The 14,015-nt window shown below is 40.7% G+C and overlaps 1 protein-coding gene across 1 annotated transcript; it reads right to left on the bottom strand.

Moving 5' to 3' along the window:
- Nucleotides 1-1,135: 1,135 nt before the first annotated feature.
- Nucleotides 1,136-10,818, bottom strand: LOC104269748 (UPF0472 protein C16orf72). The gene is made up of 3 exons (XM_009877874.1): nucleotides 10,794-10,818; nucleotides 9,813-10,088; nucleotides 1,136-1,773 (listed from the first exon to the last, which is right to left on the bottom strand). The coding sequence occupies exons 1-3, from the start codon at nucleotides 10,816-10,818 to the stop codon at nucleotides 1,529-1,531; spliced, it is 546 nt and encodes a 181-aa protein (XP_009876176.1). The 3' UTR covers nucleotides 1,136-1,528.
- Nucleotides 10,819-14,015: the final 3,197 nt, after the last annotated feature.

The following is a 14,015-nucleotide window of genomic DNA, read 5'->3' as shown; positions in this document are numbered from 1 at the left end:
AGCAGAGCTGCGTTTCACCCCAGAACCAGCCTATGCTTCCCGTTCAAAGCATGCGTACCTCCTCACTAACACCCCTCCTCCCAACTTCCAGGTTTGGAGCTCTTCATTTCCTCATTCCTCCCGTAACACCCCTTTCCTAGGCAGAGATTTCGAGGCCCTAAGAGCCAGAGCTCTCCACCAAATTTGCTGCGTGTACATGTACGAGTAGTTCGGGCACTCTGAGACCGACACATCTTGTTCCCCACTCAGAAATGGATTTGCAGCAGATCAGTCTTGATCTCTAGTTCAGTTTTAGGTTTACACTGAAGTTATGGCAGCCAGAGTTCAATCCTATGAATGTAAGCTCAACACAAAAAGAAAGCCATTTATCCTTTTTAATTCATCCTGACGACATGTTTTATCCAGAGCTTTATAATCAACTTCCAGTTTTAAATTATTTTCTTAGCACTTCACAGAACCTGCATGTCACTCCCTCCTGCAGGAGATGGCATCACACAGCATCTTGTTTTAAGTTAGTCCAAGTTTCCGCACGTGACCAGAAGTCTTACTTGTTAGAACACACCCCTCTTCCAACTATTCCCCCTCATTCCCTCTCCTCCCACCCCTCCCCAGCAACGGGCAATTACTTCACAAGAAATGTCAAATGGGATATGGGCATACACAAAACCTACCCTTCACTAATACTGAACAGAAAAGCCTATTTTCCAATTACAGGACATCTTTCTCTAAATTTAGGTCAGCATTGGTGCAGTCTGCACTTGTATGATTACCACGAGGATAATACCAAGAAGTACATATATTTTCTCAAACTGATTTAAAAGCCTATGAAGTTAATCGGGGAAAGTTTAATATTGCTACTTCAGAGCACTAAAACACACAAAGTGAATCCAATAAAGATCCTTGTATTGATTCAATATTAAGTATTAATTGCATGACCATCATAGCACCTCTTTACATTATCACACAATCACCAGAATTATCAACTGCTTTTAAAACTAAAAAGGGTACAGTCCAATATTTATAACTTGCACACTGTTACTATATAGAAACTAGGTGCATGGTACAGTGCTGCAAAAATGGAAGCCTGCAGTTTTGACAAAGATGCCAAGTTATGTCGTAGACAATTTCAGTCAAACTGGCAATACTGTTTAAGCAAATACTCAACACAGCAGGAAATAAAGGACAAAAAAAAAAAAGCATTCTATAACCAAATAAACATCTGAAATTTCCTTTCCCTTTAATTATACAAGTAAGGTCACTTTTAGCCTTGGAACGGATACATGTTCGCCTATGATGATCTTGCTAACTACTACACAATATCTGATGTCCTCTGCTAAGAATATAGTTTAAGAAAGCCGCAGTTACAAGAGGCATCTAACGTAATATCTAAAATTTCCTTTATGGCAATTATTGAATTCATTTGTCTTAAACAGTGAATATGGAAAGATGGCCTCATGTTTCCTTTTTAATAGTACTCTGAGGATCAAGTGGCTTTCAAGCAGCATGGTGGGTTTGAAATTTTTGCAGTTTAGATCATTCTGTTGCGTTTATGAGTTGGTGAGTCTGTAATGACATCGCCACACTGGGCTGAGGTACGCTTTCTAGTTCCACCATTGTCCAAGTGGAGTGCCATTTCTTCTGATATGAAAGTGTTCAAATCAACATCATGGAGTCCATTTCTCCTTCGACTAGCATTGGAGCCACTGCTCACGTGAGTGGGCGAGCCTGGGGTACTTGAGCGAACACTTATACTAGCCATTGCACCACTAAGACCTAGGGGAAAAAAAGAAACAGTATTTAGGACAAACAGTACAGAAAGTCAAGTTTCCCATGTGTGGCAGAAGGGACAACGTCTCATCTGAGTGCCAGGGAGATGTTAAGAGGCACTTCACCCTATTAGGTTTGCACCACACTTATCTGAAGGCCAGAAGACACCTTCCCAGTTTTTAGCCCATGAAAGAATCCAGCAATTACCAAACTGCTTTTTACGACATTAAAAGTGAGTTTACACACCAGGTTGTAACAGCACACCACAGCAAACGCTAGCTCCAGAAGCATGACGTGCTATTCTAGATGCATACATATTAAAGAGTAATTAATATAAAGACTATTTAATATTAAGGCTTCACACTATACCGATAGTTACACAGAAGGAAAAACTTGTACCCAGTACTTTCCAGGCTGACCTGACTTGGTCTCACTTCAAACACCACCACCCTCTCCCTTGTGCCCCCTCAGCCACTGTAGTTCTAAAAAAACCTGCAGTGTAACAGCAGATCTCAGACAGGTGTACACCACAGCTAGTTTTCAAACAAAAGCTTTATTTCACAGCTGCTGCTATTAGCCAGCACATTAGTATTGTCAGAATGCAAGAGCACTTAAATAACAGATCGGCCAGGCAAGAACACACAACAAACCCCCCAAATTTGCTATTGACACATCTCATCCAAAACAGTCACAAGCACCCTGCAGTTACTTTGATTTGTGTTCATGTCATTAATCAAACGTGTAGTTAAAATACAAGCTTATTTCTTGGAGAAACAAAGCCATAAACCAGAAAGCAAACTTCATGCTAATTTAAAAACTTTGTCACCTTTAACATTGTTATTACACCTTTGCAAAGGTAGGACATGCCAAAGCGTAAGTTTAGTCAGTGCTAGTACATGAAAGCCTAACAACTCCTTTCAGTTCAGAATTCAGGCTGCATTTGTAGATAAACACAGAGCTCACAGATAAGGCACACATCGTTACTATTCTAACTGCTTCAAACCTGAGGATTATTAGAAACGCACAAAAGCATCTGTTGGCCCTAGAACTAAACTACCAAAGCAGGAGTCAGGTAAGAAGATGAAGAACAGCAGAACAAGAACCGTATCTTTTTCTTAGGAAAAAGAGCCAGCAGGTGTTAAGCTCTCCAGGAAGATCTACGCCTCAGTAACTTGCAGCATCTTGAGTGCTCTCAGAGGATTTGTCCGGTCTCAAACACTCTGTACCTCTGTCCAGCCATCAAACTTCTTGTGCGTGTGCAAAGCCACTAAGTACACATTTTCGTAAGGGTCACGCACTGACAAGTAAAGCTTAACCAAACCCTCTCTCCGAGCTGCTGACAGGCCCAACAAGCAACTTCAGAGGCTCTTTGAAGCCTTCCAGAGCTATGAGGTCAGTTGCCAGAAACCTCAATGAGAAGACCCATTCTGAAGCCATCTGCAGCCATGACAGGCTGGTATTTGAGTCAGGACAGAGCAGGGCAACCTGTTTCACTCGGCTGTTCGCTACTGCTGAATGAATATTTAAAGCTGAGACCTTGTAACAGCACAGGATGTGTTTTTAACACAGACTGGGCATTACACAAGGACCAGCAGAAAGAGCAGCTCATCACCGGTGCTCTCTTAGAGCTTTTGCTTACAGCTCTACGTAGTGTTCCAACAGGACTCAAACACAGTGTAAAGTCCGACAGCGACGTCGTAGGTTTTATATTAATACTGAAATCGTTTTTCACTCACAGTGGCATAAAGGACTTAAACAGCAGAAATTCTTGCAGGGAAAGGTAGTTCAGGTTTGTTCCAGTACTTCCAGGATTAAGGTCAAGCTTAAATTCAAAACATCTACACATCCTACACATCTACCAAAGCAAGTAAAGCAGCTTATTGACAACAGAGATGTACAAGCAAAAAGCCAGTTCAGGTGCTACAACTCAGATAAGCCACCAACGTGAAAAATCTGGGCAGGTAACAAATCACTTGACAATTCAAAGACAATAGCAAGTTTAATTTCAGCTGGCGTAACATACATTAGAGAAATGCATTAATTCATCCTGTACATGAATTGGAAAAAAAAACCTGACAGTGTGCAGGTGACATTGTTTTAAACCCAAATTCATTGCAGAGATTTCCCCCCACATCACTTCCAACCACAATTGCTCTGAACACAAGAGTTCAGTACTGTTACTTCCATCGAGTGTCAACAATTTACACCACTTACACATTTATTCTTATATACAATCTACAACCAGCTAATTCAGTTTTATCATGACATCTTTTCACTGTATCTAGTGCCCAAGTAAGGAGAGAAAAATTCTCCTACATCAACCCCAAACCTAACCTGTGATGCAAGAATACATTTTCTGTTGTCATTCAAGAACTATGGTTTTTTTATGCAGAGCCTTTTGAACTAACAAGCATTTTAAAACAGATACAAAAGTCAGAATTAAGAGCTGCATCTGTAATGTGCTGGAGCATAATCTAAAGCAGCCTGCCAAGGTTTGCAAGCAGTGCCTCAAGCAGGCATTGGCTTTCCAATATTTAGGTAGTACTGAATCACTGCGCATTTAAATACACAACCAACCTGCAGGAAATAATTCAGTTAAAAATCAAATCGGGTGTCAAAAGCAGGAAAGTAGATTTGAATTAATTTCTACATATAGGAGCACAACAATACTGCATCACAACAGAGACTGCTAGCAGCAGTTTAACCTTGCATCCGCTGCAGGTACTTAACACTGGACTAGTGAGTTAACAGTCATTACCGAGTACGCCAGAAGACTGAGTGACAATTTGGTACAAGTTACTGGCAGTTAACCATCTTACACAGCGCTACACATCAATCCCAGAGAGCAGAACTGTCAAATGAAACATTCAGATGACAGTTTAGGATTGGGTAATCAAGTTAACGTGGAAGAGTGGGAAAAAAAAATTCAAGGCATGCACTGAAATACCAATTTGTTTCATGGAAGCAACATCTTTGAAGGGAATCAGCAATGCAACTCAAAGTATTTTTTTGTTGACAGAGAAAGCATCTTTCATGAACTGTGATCCACAGTTCATTTTTTCTTGGAAAGTTGTGGTAATGCAGAGAGTAAATCTCATCAAACCCATTTATTACGAATCATTCTGATTTAATTTTTCAACGGACTCTGAGATCTCTTCTGGAAGCATTTAACCATCTAAAGCAGTAAAGCAAGCAGTGGTAGGCACCAGGAGGTAGCACAACGACATGACTGTTTGCAGCACTATTTCACAACTTCAAATTTCTGTATCATGATTAACATGACCTATTCACAGCCAAATCAGCTCTGTCCATACAACAAGACAGAAATTCAAACAGCTCCTAAAGCGTCTTCACTTCTTTCACAGTCTCATGACCATCTCCGAAGTCTCCCGTTGCCTTCTACAGGAGACATTTCTTTTCTCACAAGAGGTCTTAAGGAAAGGACACGTGGCTCTATTAACCCTAAAGGACTGAAGTAGAGGGTATATCTGAAATACTCTGCAGTACTTACTCTCATTCCTGACGTATCTGTCATCAACAATATGGTGTTTCACAGCCAGTAATTTCACAAGGAACGCCTGCCTTTATCTGAAGCCATATTCTAAATCATGTATTAGAGTTCTATTAGAAAAAGCTGCAGTAAAGAAGGAATTTGTGACCAATACTAGCTAATTTATAACCAAGTACTCAAGTCATTAGAATGCCTGGCTATAAGTGTATGTTTTACGGAGTATAAAATATTTAAAGGTAAATAAAACTGTCGACTCAAAATTAGCAAGTTTATCAACACTGGCCTAACAAACTCCAAATGCCTTTTTACTTGCACCATGACCATGTCTGAGTTATTCAGGTCACTACCACAGCATAAGACACTGGACAACTACCGTTTGGTATAATAATACTATTGGTCTCATCAGGAAGTATCAAAAAGAACATTCACGCTTAGATGAGTGTGACTGAAGCAGGAATTAGTTAATAACCCCAGATAAATACAAAACGGCATGCAGAGATCCTCGTCACTGCTCCGTCGTAAATCACCCGCTCACAGTACTGCTCCAAGAGCAACTTTTAGCAGTACATACCACACACAACTTCATGACTGCTATATATATATATACACACACATAACCTTTAAATTAAGCTTTCAAACTAATCTGAACTCCGTTCTAGCATCCCCTCTTCTGCCAACTGCTTCTCCACCCTAACAACTGCTGATGGTTTATATCGCCACTTATTATTTGAAGAGAATAAGGAGGCCTAATGGAAATTCGGGCTCTCCGAAGTGGCCAAGCCACACACCTTGCCCGCTAGAGCAAGGGTTTTCCCCCACACTGCATCCCATTAATGATACACATCAACGCTAATGCTAAGGAGCAAAAGAATCAGCATTCCCTTCACTGCGCTGATGCCCATCCACATCATTTTTTTAGTTAGGAATGCTCAAGTCTAACACCTTTCAGCGCTGCCTTCCCGAGCTTGCTTCTGTCCCCTTCTCAAATCACAGCATTTTCTTCCCTTGTGCTGGGAGAAGGGTTTCTAAAGCACAGAGCACTCCCACAGAACAGACCAAAGCATCGTTTGAGGTGCACACACTGCACAGCCACACCGGCACTGCAAGGCTCTGTGCTACCTACAGCCAGGCACAAAATGACCTGCCACAGGTCAGCTTTTGGACATCTTAGGACTATTAGCTCAGTTTGATGCAATTCTGTCATTTGAAACAATTTGACACGGCAATATGCACCCAGAAAGCAGGTGAAGATAAACCCATGCCTCTGCTAACCACAATAACGTTAGCAGACTGGGGCAAGTCAGTTAAAAACCCAACTCTGTATTTGAGATGTTGAGAAAAAAAAACGGTATTTCTCTTCTACTACCACATCTTAAAACTGTAACCATCATCAGATGGCCAGTTCCTGAAGTTTCAGAAAAATCCACTTGAACTCCAGAGTAGAATAGCACATACTACTTTGAGCTAGCTACTCCGTGCTTCTCCAAAGTTTTAATTTCTTTTCCAGCATTCACAGTTCAAGTTTTGAGCCCTGTTTTATTTCAAAGGGGTTTTTATTTCATCAGCACACTGGTAAAGCTGGTATTAAGAACAAAGATTTTTATTTACCAGAGTTTACTCCACCAAGAGAGTACTTAGTTCCAAACAAACTCATTCTCAAGGACCCTTAAGTTACACTAAAGATTTCAGCAACAGCTGCACAATATACATGCCATAGAGTTAAAAGGTAAATCACATCTTAAACATTCTTCTGTCAGTGTAATTTTGTCGTTATTAGCTAATGCAGCAGGTCTTGAAAGCAGAACAGGAGAACGAGTTTCCTTACAGTTCAAAGACTACCAATAATAATACCATAAGATTAAATTTTGGTTTCAAAATCCCTAGCTGCTTCTCAAGAAAACTCTGAGCTACCTTGCAGAGCTGTAACGAGGTTTGAGATATTAGGGGTTAAGCTAAATATTCAATTTAACAGACTTCTTTCCAGATGCAGCACATAATTTTAAGATACTCCCCTCCAAGATTTTATTCTAGGGCATACAGCTAGAATTGTGGTTTGATATTCCAGGAAATATTTAATTATTAGCTACTTTGTTACTACAGCTTCTGTCAAAGTTTTCAGGTGTGATTATGAAGCATTTAGAGGTTGCATAATCAAAATACATGTACTTCCCTCATCATAGAGCAAGATTAGCAAGTTACAGCACCGTGGTCTTTAGACACGATTCGTATCTATTTCTGAGAAGTCAACAAACCCGTTTGCTTCCACAGAGCTTTATTTGGTGGTGTAGATTTATACCCATTCTTGCTTTGCTAAGAGATCTCACTTAGAGCAGCAAGATTTCAGCATTATCCCCCAAACCTAATCCACCCTACCAACAGAGAAACACTCCATTTCCACAGCAAGCTACCAGCACAAAGCAAAGTCTTACTCCTTCACATGCCAGTCAAGAATTCCCCTTAAAGCCTTAGTCTGAGCACTGGCTGAGAGTGCTACTCACTATCATCAGGTTTTCTCATGTTTCCTCACAACACCTAACAGCAGCAAATCATTTTTAAACAGCCTGCCAAAAATTCAGGTAAGTGTAGCCCTACAGAGGATGTTAATTTACACACACCTGAAGATCCTACACAGGTTTCAAAAATCAAAGCACATTTCTGAGAAGCCCTATGGTAAACAGGAAAAGTTTGGAAGATGATTTCGTCACAATTTGCTTAAAGGAAAGAGCGGGAGGAAAAGCTGGAGGAACGCAGGCATTGTAGGCAATAACCTAAAAACAGTTCTGAGGCCACATACAAGCCTAGTCACTAAAGGATTAGCACAAAAGCATTTGTGCCCAACACCAGATTGTAACTGATATCAGGAGAACCTAATCCAGAATGTGACTGACGTGTAATCTTGTCAGCCAGCTGAAGAAGGGGAAGAGTTCACTCCTAGCCCCTGCAGTGCCAGGACAGAGCACTTCATGGACTCCTTGTGATCCTGTACTAGGTTATGAAATACAAAAGAAAAGTTTACACCTCATTGTTCAGATTCCCATACTATAGAGAAGCGATGCCCACAAGCCACCTCTATACAAAATGATGTAAGGACATCAAAACAGCCTTTTTACTAATAAAAATACTGTGAGATTTCTCTGCTTCAGAGCTCACTGTGGCTGGTAAGAGTCTACCTTGCTTAAGTTCACCAGAGATACAAGCCTTTGTAGTTAAGGCCAACTGCACACCAGATTCAACTACAGTTTCAAAAATCCCAAGATTTTAGAGTATGCTTTTCACATCCTACCAGGTAAGACAGCTTCCGCAGTTGCTCTCCTCATGAAGTTAGCTTTACCTACTGAATAAGCAATACTGGTGCACAGAATTCTTTAGCCAGCTTCCAATAGCAGAAGGAAAACTGCCAAAAACTCCACGACTGAGTGGAAGCACACTTGATTTAAATGGCAACAGTGTGGCAAACAATGCCAGAATTAGGTTGTCACCTAGACAGTAGCAGTGTCTGGCTTATGTATCTTGAAAAGCCACCCCAGGGTAGCAGAAGCAAAGACTGCATTTTCATGAATCTACTCATCTAATTAAATGATTTAATTCCATCCCCCACCGAGAATATTGAGACAGTAAAAACCTCCTTTAAGTTTCACAGGTTATACTTCTAGAGAGCTTGATTTTTACTTTTAGAACAGTCCGTTTATACCTCAAGATATCTGCTACTCTTTAGAAGGCATAAAACCCACAGGTGAACAGCTGCATTTCATCTCAGTAGCAATTTAAAACCTTTATCAATTGCTACATAATAGTCCAATACAGGATAAGCTACTGAATACTTGTATATGAAAAGGAGAAAAAAAAGAAATACACCAACAGCATTGTCGGTGGTGTCAAGGATGGAAATTTAGTAAGACGCTGGAAGACTTTTAAGTCTGAAAGTGAAGTAGAACTAAGTTCTTAAAAGGACTCAATTATCGCCCTGATGTGCAAGTGCTGTACCCTTCCCAGGCTACTTTAAGCGGAAAGCTAAAACCACATTATGCAGTGCAAACATCAAGGGTACTGCAGTGGGGTAAGGCACCCCAGAGGCAGAAGCTTCAGGCATTCAATTCCTTCCCTAACCCCAGTAAAATCTGCTAGCTCTTTGCTACTAGCCACATCTTAGTATTTAACTGAGTGGTAGTACAGTATTATCATTCCCCAAGAATTCTGTTTGCATTAGCACTGGTATGAATGCCAAGTCTCCTCATGTTTCAAAAACTCTACTATCATGAGTTGATATTTAACTGTTGAGTTCACAGCTGCAGATTAGTGATCCAAAACTCATTTTAAATACAATACCTTCTCCTCATTCAAAATATTTGATTACACAACTTCTTAGTAGCTAACGTGCCTTATACATGCAAAAACTCCCTTAGAGAGTGAAGGAATCTCTCTTCAGCTGGAACATCAGGTACATGACATGACACCGACAACAGCCAAGAGCCAGACATGCTTTAAGAACCCCCGCCCAATTTTAACCAAGTAGTATTGAAAAAATTACTGTTACCATGCAGAGCTATGGCTTCACGGAAGGGTTGCAAATCAGTCTCTACAGATGAGCTAGTTTCTGTCGAAGTAGCTCGGTTAGGGGATACTACAGTCAGTCTTGGGGGAGCTCTAGAATTTCTTGGAGGCGGAACTTTTCCACATAGGAAGCTGATCAAGTCTTCTCTACGAATAGTTCTTCTGCGTTTTTTAACCCAAGCTAACACATCCTTATTCCGACGCTGATAGCCAATCTGAATTCCTACATCAAAGCTTCGCTGATGGGCATCCACACTTTCTGCAAGAAGACAGGAAAAAACAGCTTTTTTAGTGTTACAGATAAAGCACTGTACAGTACAGCATATCACGGACACAGCTTCCTGTCCCCGATGGAAAAAAGCACATCTTCTACAGGTTACTGTAAGGCAGTCCCAAGTCAGCTGTAACAAGTTAGCGAGCATTGGAGATGAGTCCTGTTACACCTGAAGAGAGTAGTGGCTAAAAAGTTCCACCTCTCTACAAATCCACAAGCCAACAGCAACTCGAGCACCACCTAAAGAGTATTTACTACACGAGGTCAACACCACGGCACTGTTTACAAAACCATATGGTAGTAACATTAAAAGCACACTTTGAGCTTGTCAGTCTGAGGAAGGCACTTAAATCAACAGTGCACCGAGAGACACGTTTTGAGTGCATCAGTACAGGCAAGAAACGCCACATGAAAAGGAGTAACTGCTCTTCTCCATTCTGACAGGTAAGGAATTTCCAGACAACTCTGAGATTCCTTTGGAATCCTTCTACTCTCATCCAAATTGCAACTGCAGAGGCAGTTTACAGGAGGTTCTAACTAGTTTTGAAACTAGTTAGAACACAAGTGAACCCAATGTCTTTCAGTTAGGCAACACACCATTTACAAAGGAAGTCTAATTCCTCACTTAAGACTGCACTGCAAATCAGATAGACAAAAGCTTTAAAACACATTATTTGCAATTAATCTTACCAGGAAACGCAATTTCTTTCTCCATTGCTGTAACAGGGCGCCTGGGCACATGGCTTGCAACTGTGCCTCTAAGAAACACTCTTATTAAATGCCTTGTCTTAGATTGCTTTCAAACTCCAGCAAGTACATTTCTGGCTACTGGTTTAAGTATGAGTAAGCTGCAGACAACAGTAACAGGTGGGACAAACCCTATGCTCTACACAATTATGCTCATCTTGTTTGTCACAGATTTGTTATCAGAGCTTTGCCAACAGCTATTTCAGTTTTATGAAAATAACGGCTATGTTGCTCTTGCTCCATTAAAAGACATTAAGATACCCAGCTCCAATTCCATTTACTCCATTTCCATAAATTTCACTTTTTAAAAAAAATCTGGCACAACTGATGAAAACAGCTGTTCATATTCTTGCTTTACTAATGAAATCCAACATAACAGCCATTTGCCCAGAACACTATTAAGATATTCACTTAATAACAGCTGCCCAAGATACTGGTTCACAGGTGAGCAGTTGAGACACACATCTAATCTAGTTTTCTCACACTCAAAATAAAGCAACCCAAAATAACCACTATTCTCATGTTTATTACTCTAAGGCACTACTGCCTGGTCCACAAAAGACAGCACTAAAACCTACAATGTCAGAGAGCAGCACTTCAAACCTAATACAACCTACCAAAAAACTAAAAACATCTCAAACTGATTCTTAATTAAAAGTCTTGCGGATTTTGGAGTATAAGCTATGCAGGTACACACTCACACATTAGTTACTTTTACTCACTCTAAGCCTCTGTGGCTTTGTAATCAAAAGGCCAGAAGACTTACAAATGCTAATTCCTGGAATGGCAACACGACAGATTATTTCTCAAGCCATTTTATACTCCACAGCAGCTCACAGTAAACACTGCTTTGGAGCCCATTTGTAAATTCACTATATTCTTTCAATCACTTCCATGAAATCCCTAGAGGAAGTCCTTCCAAGGGGTGAGGAGCCCAGCTTTTGTGTCAATCACCTGCTCTTCTTGTGTAAAAAGAAAGCTTTACAAAGGACTAGTTACGAGGTCAAACACACAGACCGCTGAGGTAGCCCGGGCAAATTTCAGGCATCATTACCCTAGGAAAGATTAGATTTTCACGGCAAAAGCTACAACTGCTTTGTAAACAAAGTTAAGCCAGCAAAATATAAGCAGCCAAGTTGCAAACTTACTAAGTCAAAACTAACATTAGCAAACATTCAGCTTTTTTAAATAAAAAATAAATTGTAGGCTCAAAAGTCTTATTCTAACAGATGCCCAAGACTTTCTACAGTGGCCTTAAGTTCTAAATCCTACATTACAAGCCATGACTTCACTTCTTTAGTGCAATCTGGAAGAAAATCAAATGCCTTTAAGTGGGGTCTCTACGACCAGCACCTATCACAAAGTCGGGATCCAAGACCTTCACAGCATGGTGTGACACCAAACTTCTATTTTCAGAAGAAATGCTGACGTTCAAGACATCATGGCACTCTCCATATACATTAGTCTTCACATAGCTCTTACAGAAAAGAATTTTCATGCTTCAAAAATCCAAACATTTATCAGATCAGAAACCAGATCAGACAGGGCAAGAGGCAGTTTGTGGGATTGGCTTTATCACACACCAAGTACTTCTCCAGTGTTTTGACAGAGTCCTCCAAAACACAAACATTGCTGAGTGGGAAACAAGAGGAGATGAAGAGCCACGTTCATCACTAGGGAAGGCAAATTCACATTCAGAGACTCCAAGTTGCCTGGGATGCCAGTGTCTGCTTGTTCTACCTGTGTTCTCGAGTTTCTACCCCCTTGGAAGTTAAATTAAAATTGAAATATGGCAGTTCTGAGTAAATGAGGTACTGCAGCACTTAATGTTTGAAGGAAAGATTTGTTTCAGGTGCTGCTTTTTGAAGCATTACATTACACCTGACTAAAGACAGCTTCCTACTCAAATTCTACCTTCCCTGGTCACCACATACACTCTTCTGCACGTTACTGCACAAAAACAGGGCTTGGTGTTCCCTACAGCACAAGTAATGAAATAAACCAAAAATAAACAGCTAAATCTTTGTAGTTAAGATGCTATACACGAGGGCAATGCCGTTTGTAAGAGACTACAATCATTCCAGGAAATTTATCCTCGCTACCTGCTGCTACTCTAGCGCCACGCTCAAGCAACTTGTGTCCCAGACCACGCTCTCTTGACCCACTCCTTCAAGCCAACATTCACCCCGTTATCGTGACGTGCTGCCCCTTGATATGGCCTGTGATAAATACGTAACATTCAAACGCACTTCCCGCAAGACTCAGGCCTCTGGCAGTGAGGGTTACGCACCCACGTTTCCTCCTTGCTCTGTCCACATCTGTCAGAAACCCGATCAGCCATCACAAACATGATACCGAGTTCAACCGCTTACAGCAAATCCAAAAAATGGGCAAGCTTGAGACAAATCAAAGAACGCAGTGGTAGAACTACAGATAAAAAAAAAAAACCCTACCACTCCCAACTAAATAAAAAAAAAAACAAAAAAAAAATCAAACTACAAGTCAGAAAAACACCAATTTAGACTTTTAATGTTAGGGTTTTTCTCCTTCCTGAGAGTGGAAGGCAGCAACAATGGGAATCACACTGTGCCACTTCAGGCCTCCACTGCTATAGATACCATTTATGTACAGTCCTTTAAACAAACTAGAAACCACTGAAAGGCTCTTCCACAGGCAAGAACTCTTGTGACCCAAACAACAGCAGAGTTCAGAAGCAGATTCCAACAGAAACAGACAGTAAAACAGCACAAAAGTGCAGCCACGTGCAGAGAAGTTTCAGCTAACACTGTCTTCTTACAGCCACAATGACACTAGTGCTTAAAATAAACCAGGAGGCTTACTTAAGAAGCCTCACTGTAGCAAGATAAAACACCGTCACATAACATCTATGCAGAATTTTACAGACACAAAACCCAACTTACTCTTCACCACAGATGTGTATGTATTCTACTGATATCCCAACATTTAATACACCGCAAGATGTACAAAATGCAGGAAATTTAAGCCCTGTTTAGGAAGATATCACACTGTTCCCTCGAATCCACAGGTACGAGCCACACATTAAAAACACCCTTTTTCAAGGGTCTCAACGTAAAAACAGCTTTTTAAGTTCTTAGTCACCGACATGAGGCAACAAAAGAACAGATTCAGCTGCCATCAGCTACA

Source organism: Apaloderma vittatum, unplaced genomic scaffold (assembly GCF_000703405.1).
Source record: "Apaloderma vittatum isolate BGI_N311 unplaced genomic scaffold, ASM70340v1 scaffold40711, whole genome shotgun sequence".
NCBI lineage: Eukaryota > Metazoa > Chordata > Aves > Trogoniformes > Trogonidae > Apaloderma > Apaloderma vittatum.
Note: the sequence above shows the minus strand (reverse complement) of the source record. Positions and strands in the feature narration are given on the sequence as shown.